Here is a 19,173-nt window from a genome sequence, read left to right on the forward strand (position 1 = left end):
AGTGCCTTACTTACCTGAGAAACTAACCAATACTCACCTCTCCCAGGAACTGTTGATTTTTGCACTGTGTCCACTTTTAAAATAGCTTTTTGCCATTTTATCCTACACTGTGTATGTTACTGCTCTAATTCAAAGTTCCTTACTTACCTGTGTGGAGTACCTTGCATTTTATGTATTTACTTCAAATCTTGAATCTTGTGGTTCTAAAATAAATTAAGAAAAAATATTTTTCTATATAATAAACTATTGGCCTGAAGTTAAGTCTGAGTGTGTGTTCCTCATTTATTGCCTGTGTGTGTGTACAACAAAAGCTTAACACTACCCTCTGATGAGCATACTGCTTGACCACACTACCACAAAATAGAGAATTAGAATTATCTACCTTTGACACTATCAACCTCTAAGGGGAAGCCTTGGACTCTCTGCGCACTATCTCTACCTTTGAGATAGTATATACAGAGCCAACTTCCTACCCCTTGGATTTGTGGTCCTGCTCAAGACACCAAAATCACACCAAGTAGGGGTATGGAGCAGACATTTGCCTGTGACAGGCAACACAAGGTTTAAAACCAGTCGATTTCTTGGGAGACATTTGTCAAAAAAGAGCATAGAAAAGGCACACAAGTCGATTGTTAACAAAAAGATCAAAAAAGTTGTTCAAGAAATGGCTGAGGGGAGCTCAATTTGGAACCACGCTGAGCACGGAAAATAAGGAACTGGGGTCAACACGCTAGGCTAGTGCCTATAGAGGCAATGGGACTAAAAGGAACCTATGTGGCAGGTAAGGGGAACACTGAGGCCTGAAGCACGGTCTTGAGCAGAGCACCAAATGCCTCCCCCTCCAGTGCTTAATTTGTGCTTGTTGTTTCTGGTGCTGAGCATCAGCACTTTTTTTTTTAGGGCAGGCGCTTATTCTTTTGCCTCAAGCATTTGCTGCGAGCAAAAGACACATATGGGAAAGACTGAGGAAGAGAAAAACGAAAAAGCGTCACAAAGGGAGAAAGTAGAAAGCTACAAGAGTGAGTTGAAGGGGCAAGGAGTGGCTTTATATGGATTGATGAGGCCTGAGATGGCTTCAGGATTAAAGGAGGGCTTTGGGCACTGGCATGTTTTTATTTACAAACTAAGCACTGCTCCCCTCCCCCCCGATGCCAGAACTCTGCGCAGGATGTCATAGTTATAGGCGCTGGGAGTGGAGTCCTAAGGAACAATGGCACTAGCTCAGGCTCTAGAGAAGTGGGGCACAAGGTGGAGACTTAAACTGAATTTCACTTTATTGGGAAAAGAGGAGTGCTTCTTTTTCTTATGATGACTTCTCCCACTGAGACTTTTAGGACAAAGGAGCTAGAGGAAAATCTGGATCTCGTCCTGGCTCTAGATCGCGACCTGAACATCCGACACCCGATTTTCCTACTTGGCACAGGCCATAAGAGGCGATTTGTGCCTTGAAACAAGGCACTGCAGACAATCCGCATGTTGGTCTATAGTGGACATTTGCCGTTAACAAATGCAGCAGAGTTTGAACCCTGAAATGTTTGGTGGGGACATGGCCCTAGGACTGCACCAATAAACGTTTGAAGAGCTAATGTTTTTTCACCTCAGTATTGAGCAGAGAATTTCTGAGCCCGAGTAGAAAGGTGCAGAAAAAAATGAACTGATGTCAGGACAGGAACTACACATCTCCAATTACGTCACTACAACTCAACGTCTGGTATCAAGAGTGAACCAGAGGCCGCTACTGCCGACAGAAAGCTGCATTAGTAGTTTCCAGATCCAGCCAGGTGCCTAAGAAACTCAAACGTGAAGAATCTGTAGATCTAAGTAACCATCAGAAAGTGTGTTCATATTTCAGGATTCAAGCTGTGTTCTCTGCATGATCATTACAAGTTGCTTCTCAGTGGGAAATACATAAACATATTTTAAGGTGAGAGAAGAGTAGATGGAGCTAAAAGAAAAAGTCCCTTCTAGGACCATGTACTTCCAACTTCTAACCAGTACTATCGCAGGGAAATGAGGAGCAGAGTGCGTTTGGGAACAAGAGGGCAACAGTTGCCCGTGGGATGGGATGCAAAGAAAAAGATTTAGATGGGAACAGGGAACACAGGGGCAAGGTGAAAGACTGCCAAAGGAGATCGGGGCATTTACAATCCGATTGAGTCATGGTGGTCTCCAGCAGCCTTTTACTCACAGCAGAATGCAGTCATTGAGCTCCCAGAGTCATGTACCGCCTCCACAGGACATTTTTGGGGGTCATGGGAGGAGACAGAGCAAAAAAAGAAAGGTCTCTCTTGCCAAAGGGAAACAAGACTTTTTTTTTTTTCAAAAAACGTTTTTGAAAAATTATCCAATTTCATGAATTAGTTCCAAAATATCGCTCTTTCTTACCAAGTCTATGTCCATTGTGTCAAAATCCATTCCTTCATTAAGGTCCTCAATCCGTCCCTCTGATGACATCATAACATCTTCGACAATTGGTTCCTCGTCATCTTCCATCAACCCTGCACCACGCCGACTAAAAAAACGTAAGTTCACTTTTATTAACTATGACTTTCAATTAATATGTAACATTTTAAGAAATATTTGTAGTTATCTGTTGCCAACAATATTTTTGAGCAGCAAAGTCATATAAGAGGGGACATTTTCAATGTAATGGAAAAGTTACTTACTCAGTGACCAACTGTTTGTGGCATGAAGTGCTTTAGATTCACACACACTGCATACTTCCACCATCGAGGGCTCGGTTCGGAAGGTTGCACGTTGTTTTTGTTCAAAAGTCTTTCAGGTCACAGGACATAGTGACTCCTCCTCTTGTTTGCAATGCGCATGATCCTTGATTCCATCTTCAGATTGTTTTTTCGCAGTCAGTGATGAATGGAGTGTAATTCAAAGGTAGATAACCTAAACGATAATGTGTATTATGTACTGTAAAAACCACAGATGACCTTGGAAGGCGGGTGGGCGCATGTGAATCTACAGCACTATATGCCACAAACAGATGCTTACTGGGTTAAGTAACATTTTCCGTTTGATGGCATGTGTAACTGTAAGTACACATGTTCTGCACAGACTGAAAAGCAGTGCCGCCATAAAAACGGTGGCTAACCTGTAGGTGTGACAGTATTTTGGAATAAAGTATGTAGCATTGCCTGTCCTACATTGGACTGTTGGCCTGTTAAAACATCCACACAATAGCGTTTAGTGAAAGTGTATGGTGTTGACCATGTACCTGCCATATAAATGTCAGCTATAGTTATACTGCCTAGAAGTGACACAGAAGCACCTTTCTTACGTGTTAAATGTGCTCTAGGGGTGAAAGGTACTGGCCTTTTAGCTTTTGCATAACACGTTTGGATACATTTAAAAATCCATCTTGATATAGTAGATTTAGTTATGGGATTACCTTATGTGGTGGAGAAAAGGCAACAAAAAGTTATTTTGTTTCCCTAAAATTCTTAGTTCTATCAATATAGAACATAAGCACTCTTTTCACATCTAATGTATGGAGGTCTCTCAGCAACCGAATCAGGTTTTGGGAGAAAAACTGACAATCTTCTGATAGTATGATCGATATGAAATTGAGACACAGCCTTAGGTAGGAAGGTTGGATTTGTACAAAGAACCACCTTATCTTAACACACCTGAAAAATGGTTCTTGTAATGTTAATGCCTGAAGCTCACTTACACGTCGGAGGGAAGTAGATGCAACAAAAAAGGTTTTCTTCCACAATAGAAATTTGATAAGACATGAGTGCATGGTTGAAATGGTGGTCCCATAAGCCTGGTGAGCACTATATGTAGGTTCCAACAAGGAATTGGTGATAGTCTTAGTGGTATTACTCTTTTTAGTCCCACCATAAAAGCCTTTAGTATGAGAGGGATTTTAAAAATAGAAGAGTATTGTCTGTTCTGCAAGTAAGCATCTTTAGCTGCTAAATGTAACCTTACACGTATATGCTAAATTTGCTTCATGCAAATGGAGAAGGTACAAAATAATGCTGTGTAGACACTTGAAAAGGGTTTGAGTTTTGAGAAATACATTAGTGAGAAAAACACTTCAACTTGGCTCCATAGTAAGCTCTAGTGGTTGGTTAGCGAGCTTCCTTAAGAATGCCCATGCATTCTTGAGTTAAGTTTAAATATTCAAATTCTATGACTTCAGAAGACAAATTGCAAGATTCAAATCCTTGGGATTGGGATGCCTTTGTTCTGACTGCAAAGGACTAGGTGTAGAGGTAGTTCCTTGTGTGGTACTACTGATATATCCAGTAGTGTAGTGAACCATTGTTTTCTTGCTCATATGGGTGCCACTAGTATCATTGTGAGAGAGGTGTGTCTGAGTTTCCGAACCACAAACGCAAAGAAGAGGGAGGGGTGGAAAAGTGTAAGAAAACATCCTTGACTAATTCAGCCACAGAGCATTGCCCCTTGGACCGAGGTGTAGAAACCTAGAGGCGAGGTTTGGGCATTTTGGGTTTTGTTTGGTTGCAAATAAATGTATGTCTGGAACACCCCATTTTTGGAACTGGGGTTTGAGGACTCTGAGGTGGAGTTTCCATTTGTGGACTTGTTGCGGCATCCAGCTGGCGAGGTCGGCAAAAGTGTCATTTTCTCCCCACCAGCACACACAAGCTGTGAGGCAGTGTGCATGTGCGGAGTGAGGGATCCCCAGGGTGGCATAAGACATGCTGCAGCCCTTAGAGACCTTCCCTGGCAACAGGGCCCTTAGTACAAGGGGTACCATTGTGAGGGAAGTGTTACCGTTTAAGGTAACCTAAGTGACATAACCAACTCATTGCCACTAAGAAGCCAAAGAAATCACCAGATGGTAATACACTTTGACAAATGCTGACGATGACCAGAACTAGAGGTTGACATCCATGCAATTCACCATCTGTCAAGCTGTCCAGAACTAGTTATCAAAAAAAGTCCAGATACAATATTTACATTACACTGTTAAAAAAAACAGATATGTCACAGGGCCAAAGCACTTTAATTTCTAGGTTTCTATGGTTTGAACAAATGTAGCTAAACAGATTAGTTCAGGAAAAGATTTATACCAATTCCAACTTACATAACATGCTGCATATTTGTTCTTAGTTTGACATAGTTCATAGCCCTTTCCTGTTGTCGGACAGCTTCTTCTTGTTGTCTTTGGGCGAGCATCCACGTTACCTGTGTGCTTGAGAAAAACAGACGTGGTCATGAAGACAACAGCTTTGTTAATGTTATTGATGCTACTGAATTAACCACTTATGCACTTTGTACAAACTATCCCTCCTGCTAAAGACAGAACTACAGGCCCACTCAAATGCAAAAAATGTAACTGCCTTCTTAACTCTCTGAGCTAGGTTTACTCCATGAACATGTTACTTACTATGGAATAAGCCACAATGTATAGGTGCCTAAATGGTATTGTAGGAAAGTGCCTCTTTTGACATGGTCACCCCACCACACACACTTTTTACCTGGTTTCAGGTGTAATTTCGACTGAAAGTTCACTGGGTCCCTACTAACCAGGACCCAGTGCCAGATCTCTTTCCCCCAAAACTGCATGGTTGTTTTTCTCAATTGGCAAAACCTTCTGCTTTAAGTCCTTAGTAAAGGGTACCCCTGGTGCCAAGGAGGGTCTCTAAGGGCTGCCGCACAAATTGTGCCACCCAAAGGGACCTGTCACCAAGCACACCGCAGGCTGCCATTGCAGGCAGTGTGTCATGGTGGAGGAAAAAAGTGAAAACATGGTATGGCACAGTCTCTGTGCGTCATGTCCTCTAAACATTGCATTCAATATATGTAAGTCAATCCCCTAGCAGGCCTTATAGCTCTAAGGCAAGGTGCATTATATTACAAACGAGGGCATATCTGCATGACCAGATATGTCCGTTTAGGTCTTTGTTGATTCTCAGATATAGAAAGTGACCAGGGAAGCCATTTTAAATGCATGTGCTGGACACTGGTCACTATGAGTTTCCCAGCTACATGATGTTTTCTCTGAATATAGGGATGTTTGGTATCAAATATCTCAGATTAATAAACCCTCACTGATGTCAGTGAGGGATTTATTAATAACTGTACCTTAGACGTGCCCCCTGAAAACCTACCAGCTACTAGTGGGTTGACTGACTGGTCCTGACCAGTTCAGCCACCTTAGGCACATTCCAACAACTTGCTGCACACCTGCACCCGGCCACCCCTGTGCTGCCCTCGGTGACCTGCTGATGCGGTTCTGATCAATGCCCAGTACTTACTGTATCTCTCTGTGATTGGCCTTGTAGGTCACCGTCAACCATGTTTTTGCTGAACATTGTTTTCCTCCACAGGTTAACAATGAAGAATTCTGAAATTGCACTGTGTCGATTTTTGAAACTAAAGAACAAGTTACTTACCTTCGGTAACGCCTTTTCTGGTAGAGACTATCTAGCAGCAGATTCCTTACCTTAGAGTTTCCTGGTGTCAGCTTGGAGCCCGAAAGTTTTTGCTTAGCAGTACCCTGTACGTGCCATCGGGTGGCATCGTTCAGATCCGCATGGCATAGTCCTTGGAGCCATTTGTGATGACACGGTCACCTATAAAGGCACCACCCCGGCGTGCGTACGTCAGTTCTTTTTCCCATGAACTTCCACACCAGAAGCGCAGAGCAAAGGACAGAACCAACAGTTTGTCTGCAAATCTAGAGCCCTGAAGGGATAAATCCCAATTCTATTAGACCTATCCGGAGAGCGGGGAGGCATGGGTCAGTGTAAAGAATCAGCAGCTAGATTAAGTCTCTACTAGATTATGCATTACTGAAGGTAAGTAAATTGATCATCTGATAGAGACTTCTAGCTGCAGATTCCCTACCTTAGAAGAGATACCCAAGTTATAACCTTGCGGTGGTGGGCTGTGGATACCTCCACTCACACTAAATTACAAGTTACTTACCTTCGGTAACAATATATCTGGTAGAGACATATTCTAGTTGCAGATTCCTTACCTTAAAATGTTCCTCAAGGTATTGCACTGGATCCAGAGATTTTTTCTTCGAGCAATACCCTTGCACGTCATTAGGTGGCATTGGTCGACTCCACGGGCATAGTACTCACCGTAGTGTTTTGCAAACGTGTGCAAGGATGCCCACGTTGCTGCCCAACAGATTACCAGGGCAGGAACGCCCGAGCTTGCGCAGAGGTAGCAGCTTTGCCCCTAGTAGTATGAGCTCTCAAGCCTTCAGAAGGCTGCTTCCTGGCCAGTACATAGCAGATCTTGATGCAGAGAACGACCCAGCACGAAATGGTTCGCTTCTGCACTGCCCGACCCTTCTTTGCTCCCAAGTACCCCACAAAGAGTTGGTCATCCACTCGGAACTCTTTTGTACGGTTAATGTAGAACAACAATGCTCTTTTTTGTGTCCAGCCGGGAGGAGTCACTCTTCTTCTTTAGAGTGATGCGGTGTAGCAAAGAAGGTCAGCAAGGTGATGTTCTGACCTAGATGAAATGGGGTCACCACCTTGGGGATGAAAGAGGCACGAGTTCTGAGGCCCACCTTGCCTCTGAACATGGCGAGATACGGTGGCTTGCATGAAAGCCTGAATGTCACGTACCCTCCTTGCAGATGTTATTGCCATTAAGAAGGCTGTCTCGATGGTGAGCAGCCGGAGAGGACAGTTGTGTAAGACCTCAAAGGGAGCACACATAAGAAATGTGAGGACCAGATTTAACTCCCATTGGGGCATAACAAAGGGCATAGGGGGAAACATATGTACAAGCCATTTGAGGAATCTATGTACAATGGGAGATTTGATAAGTGAAGGCTGATCAGGCAGAAAAAGGAATGACAATAAGGCTGAAAGATAGTCCTTGAGAATACCAATGGCAGAACCCTGTTGGGCAATGGATAGTATGAAGAAAAGGATATCAGAAAGAGAAGCAGAGAGAGGATCAATAGACCTTTCTGTACAATAATATACAAAGTGTTTCCAACAGCAGGCATATACAGTCTTAGTGGAAGGACGCATGGCTGGCAAAATAAATTTACAAACTTCGGAAGGAAGTCAAAAGCCATCAATTGTCGCCGCTCAATCTCCACGAATGTCCACAAATGCAGATGAAGAGTTGACAGGTTCGGGTGGAGAACCTTCCCATGCTGCTGTGACAGAAGATCCTCCAGAAGGGGAACCTGATTGGAGGATTGTTGCTCATTGTCAGAAGCTCAGGATACCAAACTCCCCTTGCCCACTTCGGAGCCACTAGGATTACTTAAGCCTAGTTGTTCTTGATCTTCTTGAGAACTCTGGGCAGAAGTGGTATAGGCGGAAATACATATAGGAGGTCCGAACTCCAATCGTGACAAAAAGCATCGTCAAGCGATTGCCACCTTGGAAACTCCAATTCGCAATACTGCTGACATTGCCCGCTCTATGTGGAGGTGAAAAGATCTAACCAAAGCTCTCGCCACTCCTGGAAGAGTCCTAGCACCACCTCCGGGTAGAGATACTGTAGGAAAATGCCACTTTTGACATGGTTGCCCCCCCCCACCTTTTGCCTATTGTTGATGCAAACTTTGATTCAAAGTGTGCTGGGATCCTACTAACCAGGTCCCAGCATCTGTGTTCCTTCCCTAAAATTGTACCTTTGTTCCCACAATTGGCAAAGCCCTGGTACACAGTTAAGTCCCTTGTAAAAGGTACCCATGGTACCAAGGGCTCTGTGGCCAGGGAAGGTTCCCAAGGGCTGCAGCATGTATTATGCCACCTCAGGGGACCCCTCACTCAGTGCATGCACACTGTTTTGCAGCTTGTGTGTGATGGTGGGGAGAAAATGACTAAGTCGACATGGCACTCCCCTCAGAGTGCCATGCCAACCTCACACTGCCTGTGGCATAGGTAAGTCACCCCTCTAGCAGGCCTTACAGCCCTAAGGCAGGGTGCACTATACCACAGGTGAAGGCATATGTGCATGAGCACTATGACCCTACAGTGTCTAAGCAAAACCTTAAACATTGTAAGTGCAGGGTAGCCATAAGAGTATATAGTCTGGGAGTTTGTCAAACACAAACTCCACAGTTCCATAATGGCTACACTGAAATCTGAGAAGTCTGGTATCAAACTTCTCAGTACAATAAATGCACACTGACACCAGTGTGGAATATATTGTAAAATGCACCCTGATGGCATCTTAGAGATGCCCCCTGAAAACCAACCCGACCTATCGACTTATAGTGTGGGGCTGACCAGTTTCTGCCAGCCTGCCACAACCAGACGAGTTGCTGGCCACATGGGGAGAGTGCCTTTGTCACTCTGTGGGCAGGAACAAAGCCTGCACTGGGTGGAGGTGCTTCACGCCGCCTCCTGCAGAAACTAACACCTGGCAGTGAGCCTCAAAATCTAACCGCCTTTGTTACAGCGCCATAAGGGCATCCCAGCTTGTGGAGATGCCCGCCCCTTGGCGGCAAGGCTGGAGGAGATAATTAGGAAAACAAGGAGGAGTCACCCACCAGTCAGGACAGCCCCTGAGGTGCCCTGAGCTGGGGTGACCCCTCACTTTAGGATTCCCCCAATAGGATTAGGGATGTGCCCCCCTCCCTTCCCCTCCCCTCAGGGAGGAGGCATAAAGAGGGTGTAGCCACCCTCCAGGACAGCAGCCATTGGCTACTGCCCTCCCAGACCTAAACACCGCTAAATTTAGTATTTAGGGGCACCCCAGAACCCAGGAAATGAGATTCCTGCAACCTGACCTAAAGAAGGACTGCTTACCTACAAGCCTGGAGAGACGACGGAAGATGACAACTGCTTTGGCCCCAGCCCTACCGGCCCGACTCTGAAAACCTGCAACCAGCGACGCATCCAACAGGGACCAGCGACCTCTGAAGCCTCAGAGAACTGCTCTGACCCCCCCAGGACCAAGAAACTCCAGTGAGCAGCGGCTCTGCTCAACAACCTGCAACAAACTTGCAACTTTAAAGACTTCACTCTTCCCACCGGAAGCGTGAGACTTCACACTCTGCACCCGACGCCCCTGGCTCGAGATCCAGAGAACCACCACCACAGTGAGGACTCCCCGGTGACTGCGATCCCGTAAGTAGCCCCAGACGACCCCCCTGGACACCCACAGCGAGGCATGCAGAGAGAATACAGAGGCTCCCCTTGACCGCGACTGCCTGTAACAAGGGACCAGACGCCTGGACCAAGCACTGCACCCGCAGCCCCCAGGACCTGAAGGAACCGAACCTCAGTACAGGAGTGACCCCCAGGTGACCCTCTGCCTAGCCCAGGTGGTGGCTGGCCCGAGAAGCCGCCCTGTGCCCTGCCTGCACCGCTAGAGTGACCCCAGGTTACTCCATTAAAACCAATACAAAAACCGACGCCTGCTTTGTACACTGCACCCGGCCACCCCTGTGCCGCTGAGGGTGTGTTTTGTGTGCCTGTTTGTACCCCCCCCCCCCCCCACCCCAAGTGCTCTACAAAGCCCTGCTAGTCTGCCCTCCGAAGACACAGGTACTTACCTGTTGGCAGACTGGAACCAGACCACCCCTGTTCTCCATAGGCGCCTATGTGTTTTGGGCCCTCCTTTGACCTCTGCACCTTACCGGCCCTGTGTTGATGGTGCAGTGACTTTGGGGATGCCTTGAACCTCCAATGGTGGGCTGCCTATGCCCAGGAAACTGAACTTGTAAGTGCTTTACTTACCTCAGATACTTAACCTTACTTACCTCCCCCAGGAACTGTTGATTTTTGCACTGTGTCCACTTTTAAAATAGCTTATTGCCATTTGAACCTATACTGTGTGTACTACTGCTTTAATTCAAAGTTCCTTACTTACTTGTGTGGAGTACCTTGCATTTTATGTATTTACTTTAAATCTTTAATCTTGTGGTTCTAAAATAAATTAAGAAAATATATTTTTCTATATAAAACCTATCGGCCTGGAGTTAAGTCTTTGAGTGTGTTCCTCATTTATTGCCTGTATGTGTACAACAAATGCTTAACACTACCCTCTGATAAGCCTACTGCTCGACCACACTACCACAAAATACAGCATTAGAGTTATCTAATTTTGCCACATCTTACCTCTAAGGGAAACCCTTGGTCTCTGTGCACACTATCTCTTACTTTGAGATAGTATATACAGAGCCAATTTCCTACACCCGTGAAAAGCCAATCTGCTCTTGAACAAAGTCTCAAGGAAAGACTCTGCAGTCTCCGGAACAGCAAAGAACCAACACCCGAAGTTAACTATGCTCCCAACATCCACAACTAAGGTGAAGCATCCCACCAGTGCCAGCAAGGATCCCCAGCAACCAAAGTCAGAGTACACCCTGGTCTCACCCCTCTTGGACTCCCCCAAGCTGCCTGCAGACTCTCCCCCAGGAGGAAGAAACCCGATGCCTGTGGACATACCTCCATATGTCACCCTCAGACCCTGGAGAAAAGGACCAAAGGTGCCTCTCCGTCCCCAAGCACCCCAAGTCTACAACCTACCTGTTTGTTGTCTCCGACTGACGTCCTACAGGCTGTGTTTAGAACGACCAAATCCCACTGAAAACAACTGGGCACTCGACACCTTGCTGCATCCCTGCATCTGGCCTGCTGGTGTGGTTCTGATCAGTGCCCAGTACTTACCTTAACTCTGAGATTGGCCTCGTAAATCTTTGTTAAACATGTGTTTGCTGAAAATTGTTATCCTCCATAGGTGAACATTGAATACATCAACAATTGCACTGTCGATTTTTTAAACAAAAATTATTTATGCTCGAATACGCACTTGAGTACGAATTTCTTTTGTTTAAAGTGTATATAAACTGAAGTATTATTTTTTTTAATTGGTCTCGTATTTATTCTTTGAGAGTATGTCATTTATTGCCTCGGAGTACAACAAATACTTAGCACTACCCTCTGATAAGCCTAACTGCTCAACCACACTACCTCAAAATAGAGCATTAGTCCCATCTACCTTTGCCTCTGCAAACCAATTAGGGATCCACTGCACTCTCTTCACAATGTACTTCCTTTTAGTGCACCATATAGAGAGCTAGCTTCTTACAGGCATGGATTCAAACATTCTAAAACAAAAGTATAAGTGAAATGTAAACAATTGTTAGGGGCATTTATCCAAAATATTCAGGGGTTGAAAATATTCAACACAAAAATGTGGACGCAAAACTAACTACAATTAGGAACAATAGATTCCGAGCAAAGGGCTGTTTTTCAAACATATGGAGAAAAAAAAGAAAAAACACTAACACACTAATTGTTTTGGATGCCCAAACGTGACAAAGACACGGTGGCCCAACTGCTAGTCTCAAAAATGTATATAAGGGGTCTTGGTGGCTCAATGGTAAAATGGATCCCCTCCAGAAATCTGCTTTTAACCTTGTTATTGCAGGTTTAATTCCCAGAGGTCCACCTCAGCCATCCATTCCCCAGGGGTTTAAAAAACAAACAAAAAAAACCATGCACCATTGTGTTAGGTAGCAAATGTAAATGTTACTTACCTTTGGGGGTGTATTTAACTCTCTGATTCTTCACTTTGAGAATACCACCCTCCCCCAGGCACCAGACTTCAGCCAAAAACTTCTTAGCCTTTCCCTCAAGGAGCAGCTAGAATGTTGGGGCCCCTACATAGCTACCATCTCTACACATTGATGTCCATTTCTTTATGATCCGTCTGTGCCATTGGATACGGGGTCCTTAAAATCAGACTGTGCCAGTGTTCAGACTTCTAGATTGGGCCCTTATTAGAATGGAGCAGATAAGTACATTCTAAGGAACAGGAAGGAGTGCAGTGTGATCTAGACTCTGGTTAGAGTCTCCATAATAAGAAATGTGTAATTTACACTGTAAGCCTCTGTTCATAGTTTGTAGTGCAGTAGATTAAAACACCCTTTATACTCCTATCTTCTAGTATTGGGTTTAGACATTGCAAGTTGTTTTTGTTTGCAGAAGTGCCTTTGAGTCACAAGGTTTCCTGTGACTCATCCCTCAGCAGGGAATGTGCATGGACAATGACTCCACTGTTAGAGGGTTTCCGAACAGTGGTTAAGCATGGAGTGGTTATTAGCAACAATGTTGTGACCATACAAATGTTAAGCACTGAATGTTATGTAGAAGAATGGGATTATACAGCACTACAAGCTACAGATGCTTACAGTGTAACATATTCCATTCTTAGCATGTGTAGCTTTAGATACATATGTTCTGCATAGACTGTAAGCAGTTCTCGTCCAAAGAGGTGGCTAGTCAGTTCATGATACAGATGTCCGAAATAGATTTCTTACTATTGTTTGGTCAACTCTCGCTTGTTGACGGTTGAGGATATCCACATAGTAATGTTTAGTAAAAGTATATAGAGTTCACCATGTAGCTGCTTTGCAATTTGCAGCTGTGGCAATATTTCCTAGAAATGCTGTGGTTGCCCCTTTTTCCTAGTAGAATGTGATCTAGGGCAAATGGGGAGAATCCTTTAGGTGTCTAAATAACATGGTTGGATCCATTTCACGATCCATCAAGCCAGCTTCTGAACTAAGGCAGACTTTACGAGGTTCAGCAAAAGTGACAAAAAGCTGTTGTGTTTTTCTAAAAAGTTTGGTTCTGTCAATATAGTGCACCAAGGGTCTTTTGACATACACAGTGTTTACAGTCCTTTCAGTAAAGGAGTATGGGCGAGGGAAAAAGACTAGTATTTGAGGTGGAAAGGAGAGACCACCCTGGGAAGGAATTTCGGGTCAGTTCTGAGGACAACCCTATCCGATTGCACCAGGATAATAGGTTACTGCATAGTGAGGGCTTGAAGCTCACTTATGCACCTTAGTGATGTAAGGGCTATCCAGAAAGTCACTTTTCATGAAAGAAACTGCCAAGGACAAGAATGCAGTGGCTCAATGGGGGGACACAAGTCTAGTGAGTAGTATATTGATAATGAAAAGAGACGGGTGGCACTGTAGGTGCAATCATTGTTTTAAGGCCTTCCCTAAAGGCTTTAATGACGGGAATCTGAGAAAAGAACGCTTTTCATTTTGTGTGTATGTGGCAATGGCAGCCAGATGTAGATGAATTGAAGTATATGCTAACTCTGATTCTGTAAGATAAGCAAATAGTAAACATTGTCTTGCACCTCCATAACAAGCCCTAGTAGTAAGTCTGCAAGCTTCCGTTGGAATACCCCATACATTCCTGATACATTTCCTAGACTCTAAGTTCATCCATATGGAATTGCCCATGGATTGCGGGTGTGGAAACATGGAGACAAAGCTTTGGTACTTTGTGTTTTCTTTAGGGACAAATGGATCAATTTGCAGGAAGGACCACTGCTGAAAGTAGAGGAGTAGTACCTGTGAATGAAGATCTCACTCAGACTTGATGCGTCCGGCTGAGCAAGACTGCAAAGTTGTTGCCTACTCCTGGCAGGTACTACATAAGGTGATGTATTTGACAATGAATTTATCAATGCCAAATCTTTGGCGCCAGTGCTGAGAGCTGTGGTGAAAGACTGCCATCTATTTCTGCAGCTAAAACATGGAAGTCATGTTGTTGGTTTAGATGTGTATCACCTTGCTACAAATTTTCGGAAAGGCGGCTTTCAATGCTAGGTGGATAGCAGAAAGATTGAGGTAACTAATGTAAAACCTCGGCTGCTGGAGTGACAAGAGAACTCGAACTGTCATGGCGCAGTTTCAGCCCTCCAGTCAGTGAGGAAGGAGTATGGGGTTGTGCTTACTCGCAGTAACGGGTCTGCAAAAGGCTGTCCCTGTAGCAAACTGTTGCTGTTTTACTGCTGCAGAGAACTGGTAGCGCTGCCCACTTACTATTAAGGGAAGCTATCACCAATTAGCTGGACATTAGGGTGGTGATGGTAAAATAAGGCATCCTTCAGATCTATAGCAGTTATGAAGCCGTGTTGCAGCAGCAGTAGGATAACACCCTGAAGAATGGTCATATGGAAATGTTACGATAGGATGTATCTGATGAGGGGCCCGAGATTGAGGACTGGTCCTACACCGCAGTTATTCTTGATGCGTAGAAAGTACAGGAGTACACCCCTTTGTGTTGGAGATGGAAGGGCACTGGTTTTATGGCCCCGAAGAGCAGGAGCGAGTGTGTGCATGGGATGGAGAATTTGACGAGGTATAAAGAAGTTCGGGCAATACTTCTGTTATATAATGCTTACAACCCAGAAACCTAAGGTGATCTATTCCCAAAGAGGAAGAAAGTCATTGCTATCTAGGGGCCCTCCCTTATTGAGGGGTAACCTCTACCCTTGCCTCTGTTGGAGCTGGCTCTGTATGAAGCACTTAGGTATCCCTTGCCTGCTTGGTAATAATAGGATTGCTGCTAGCTTTGGCAGGAGTGTGACTGGTGTGGTGAATTAATGTTTGCTGAACCACTGTACTGCTGCCTCTGAAACAAGGTCCTGGAGGATGGTGTCTGGAAGGACTCCATGCTTTTGGCTATGTTGGTATCTTTCTTAATTGTTGTAAGCATTTAGTTTACTGGTGTACTAGAAGGTGGTCCCTGTCAAAAAGTAGGCCATCAAGGTGCTGTTGCACCTCGGGTTTAAAGTCAGAGATATGCAGACATCCTTGGAAGGATGACTTAGGTGTTAAACTCTCTGGCTGCTGAATTGGCACCATGCAGGGCTCACCAAATGGTGGCACTGTAAATTACCTAATCCTCATGTAGGGAGCTGGGATCGGGTTGCAGTACCCGTTCACTTTTTGCTTGTTTTTAGATGCAACTTTGACTGATGTCCACTGGGATCCTGCTAACCTGGTCCCCACTGCCAGTGTCCCTTTCTTAAAACAAGACGCCTGGTCACTTGATCCCCAAGTGATAAGGCTCTTCAGTCCCCTAGAAGTTATAGTAAATGCTTCCCCTAGTACCTAGAGCATGGGTACTGAAGAGGGTCCCCTCAGAGCTGCAGCACAACCTGCGCAACTCTGAGGGAGTCAGCACCAACCTTATGCAGACTGCCTATGAAAGCTGGGTGACAAGGTAGATAGGACTAATGGTCTAGTTTGTTGTAGTACATAGGTGCAGGCCTATGTCGCCTTGCAATCTGTCTATAAACTGGGGCAAGATCCTGCCTTGCCTGCACAGCAGTGCGTCAGTGATGGCTTCATTTAACAGAGGTCCTAAACCCGTGCAGCACTTCTTATGATAGTGGCAAAGGGGGCAGATTTCTCAGTAGCTGTAGCTGCTGAAGGTGAGTGGAAGCAAGTGTCAGGGGATATGTCTAGCTCACAGACATCCTGAAGCTCTCCTCAGCCAGGTCAGGATTGTTATACTGCTGTGGGACCACTTCAGTTGGAGAAGCTGTGCAGCCAAAGAAAGTGTGATGTCAGTAGGAGTCATGAGTGGCTGAGGTCTATATCAACACACTGGACTGTTGTGTCGGATGTGGCACTGTACAAGGAATTGGGTTTGGCGCTGTAACTTAAGTCGGGGCACACTTTGGGGGTGGGGGGGGGGGTGGTTCAAGAGTTAGTGTCAGTCGTGGACAAACTCGCTAGAGGTAAACCGAATTAAGGTCACCCTGGATGCTCAAGGTCACCAGGAGCTCTAGAAAGATCCGACCGGGTGCCAAAGACCTTATGCTTTTTTGAACAATGAGTTGCAGCTGAAGGACCTGGAAATCTGGGCTCATTAGCATGAGAGCCAGTTCCGAGCATTGAGATCAAGGTCACGGCCTGAAAGTACTTGGAGTCTCACACAGCTCCTTGTAGAGAGAGTGGCAGGTCCAGGGGGAACCCAGCTTCGACTGCCTGTGTTTCTTCTTCTTAGATTGCCTGAACGTTTGACCTCAAAGATGACGCGTCACAAAACGGGTCTGTGTCCTTGACTTCATTGATTTCGGGCTGTGCTCCATGATGTACAACATGGCTTGCCGGTCTTGGATGGTCTTCAGGCTCATCTTGTGGAAACAGCCTAGCAGTTGGGCTTGACTGTTCCCATGGGTAACAGGGTTTAAACAGATTTGCATATGGCTGGGTACAAACTGGGGTGGCAAGGTGGGCAAAATAATGATGGATTAAACCAAGATCTGTGACTGGAGGCGAGTGTTTGAAAAGTTTCAGCACTCTGTTAATCATCCTTTTGTGTTGCTAAAGTTGCCCTAAGTGGGAAGAGTATGCCCAGACGTGGGTCCCATGCTCATTGTGCCACTGGATTCAAGCTAGCCTGGCTGATGAAGGGGGATATCCTGAAACCGGTTCCAGGATGCTTGTTTCCGGTCCATGGAGGACCTGGCCTGGCAGTTCGGGCTGGACTGTCCCCCTCGGGAACAGAGCAAAGATTGATTTGGATATGGCCGGGTCCAAACTGAGGTGGCAGGGTGAGGAAAAGAATGATGGAATAAACCCGGATCTGCGACTGGGGTGAGTGTTTGAAAAGTTTCAGCACTCAGTCTATCATCTTTTTGTGTTGCTTCAGGCTCATCTTTCCAGACTTGTAGCACATCAAAGTGTGCTCAAAGCCCAGACACTATACAGGGAGTGCAGAATTATTAGGCAAATGAGTATTTTGACCACATCCTCTTTATGCATGTTGTCTTACTCCAAGCTGTATAGGCTCGAAAGCCTACTACCAATTAAGCATATTAGGTGATGTGCATCTCTGTAATGAGAAGGGGTGTGGTCTAATGACATCAACACCCTATATCAGGTGTGCATAATTATTAGGCAACTTCCTTTCCTTTGGCAAAATGGGTCAAAAGAAGGACTTGACAGGCTCAGAAAAGTCAAAAATAGTGAGATATCTTGCAGAGGGATGCAGCACTCTTAAAATTGCAAAGCTTCTGAAGCGTGATCATCGAACAATCAAGCGTTTCATTCAAAATAGTCAACAGGGTCGCAAGAAGCGTGTAGAAAAACCAAGGCGCAAAATAACTGCCCATGAACTGAGAAAAGTCAAGCGTGCAGCTGCCACGATGCCACTTGCCACCAGTTTGGTCATATTTCAGAGCTGCAACATCACTGGAGTGCCAAAAAGCACAAGGTGTGCAATACTCAGAGACATGGCCAAGGTAAGAAAGGCTGAAAGACGACCACCACTGAACAAGACACACAAGCTGAAACGTCAAGACTGGGCCAAGAAATATCTCAAGACTGATTTTTCTAAGGTTTTATGGACTGATGAAATGAGAGTGAGTCTTGATGGGCCAGATGGATGGGCCCGTGGCTGGATTGGTTAAGGGCAGAGAGCTCCAGTCCGACTCAGACGCCAGCAAGGTGGAGGTGGAGTACTGGTTTGGGCTGGTATCATCAAAGATGAGCTTGTGGGGCCTTTTCGGGTTGAGGATGGAGTCAAGCTCAACTCCCAGTCCTACTGCCAGTTCCTGGAAGACACCTTCTTCAAGCAGTGGTACAGGAAGAAGTCTGCATCCTTCAAGAAAAACATGGTTTTCATGCAGGACAATGCTCCATCACACGCGTCCAAGTACTCCACAGCGTGGCTGGCAAGAAAGGGTATAAAAGAAGGAAATCTAATGACATGGCCTCCTTGTTCACCTGATCTGAACCCCATTGAGAACCTGTGGTCCATCATCAAATGTGAGATTTACAAGGAGGGAAAACAGTACACCTCTCTGAACAGTGTCTGGGAGGCTGTGGTTGCTGCTGCACGCAATGTTGATGGTGAACAGATCAAAACACTGACAGAATCCATGGATGGCAGGCTTTTGAGTGTCCTTGCAAAGAAAGGTGGCTATATTGGTCACTGATTTGTTTTTGTTTTGTTTTTGAATGTCAGAAATGTATATTTGTGAATGTTGAGATGTTATATTGGTTTCACTGGTAATAATAAATAATTGAAATGGGTATATATATTTTTTTGTTAAGTTGCCTAATAATTATGCACAGTAATAGTCACCTGCACACACAGATATCCCCCTAACATAGCTAAAACTAAAAACAAACTAAAAACTACTTCCAAAAATATTCAGCTTTGATATTAATGAGTTTTTTGGGTTCATTGAGAACATGGTTGTTGTTCAATAATGAAAATGTCACTTACCCAGTGTACATCTGTTCGTGGCATCAGTCGCTGAGATTCACATGGTATGCATGAGCTCGCCATCTGGTGTTGGGTCGGAGTGTTACAAGTTGTTTTTCTTCGAAGAAGTGTTTTCGAGTCACGGGACCGAGTGACTCCTCCTTCTGTGCTCATTGCGCATGGGCGTCGACTCCATCTTCGATTGTTTTCCCCG

General features: G+C 45.1%; 1 protein-coding gene across 4 annotated transcripts in view; it reads right to left on the reverse strand.

Annotated features, from left to right (window-relative positions):
- The window catches only part of STAG2 (STAG2 cohesin complex component), a 987,179-nt gene that overhangs the window by 19,389 nt on the left and 948,617 nt on the right, over positions 1-19,173 (reverse strand). For all 4 annotated transcript variants that reach the window (XM_069211859.1, XM_069211886.1, XM_069211877.1 and 1 more), the window contains exons 32-33: positions 5,072-5,179; positions 2,386-2,512 (exon numbers count right to left, since the gene is read on the reverse strand). In XM_069211859.1, coding sequence (XP_069067960.1) covers positions 2,386-2,512; positions 5,072-5,179 — 235 coding nt within the window. The remainder of the gene's footprint in view (positions 1-2,385; positions 2,513-5,071; positions 5,180-19,173) is intronic.

This window comes from Pleurodeles waltl, chromosome 2_1 (genome assembly GCF_031143425.1).
Source record: "Pleurodeles waltl isolate 20211129_DDA chromosome 2_1, aPleWal1.hap1.20221129, whole genome shotgun sequence".
Taxonomy (NCBI): Eukaryota; Metazoa; Chordata; class Amphibia; order Caudata; family Salamandridae; genus Pleurodeles; species Pleurodeles waltl.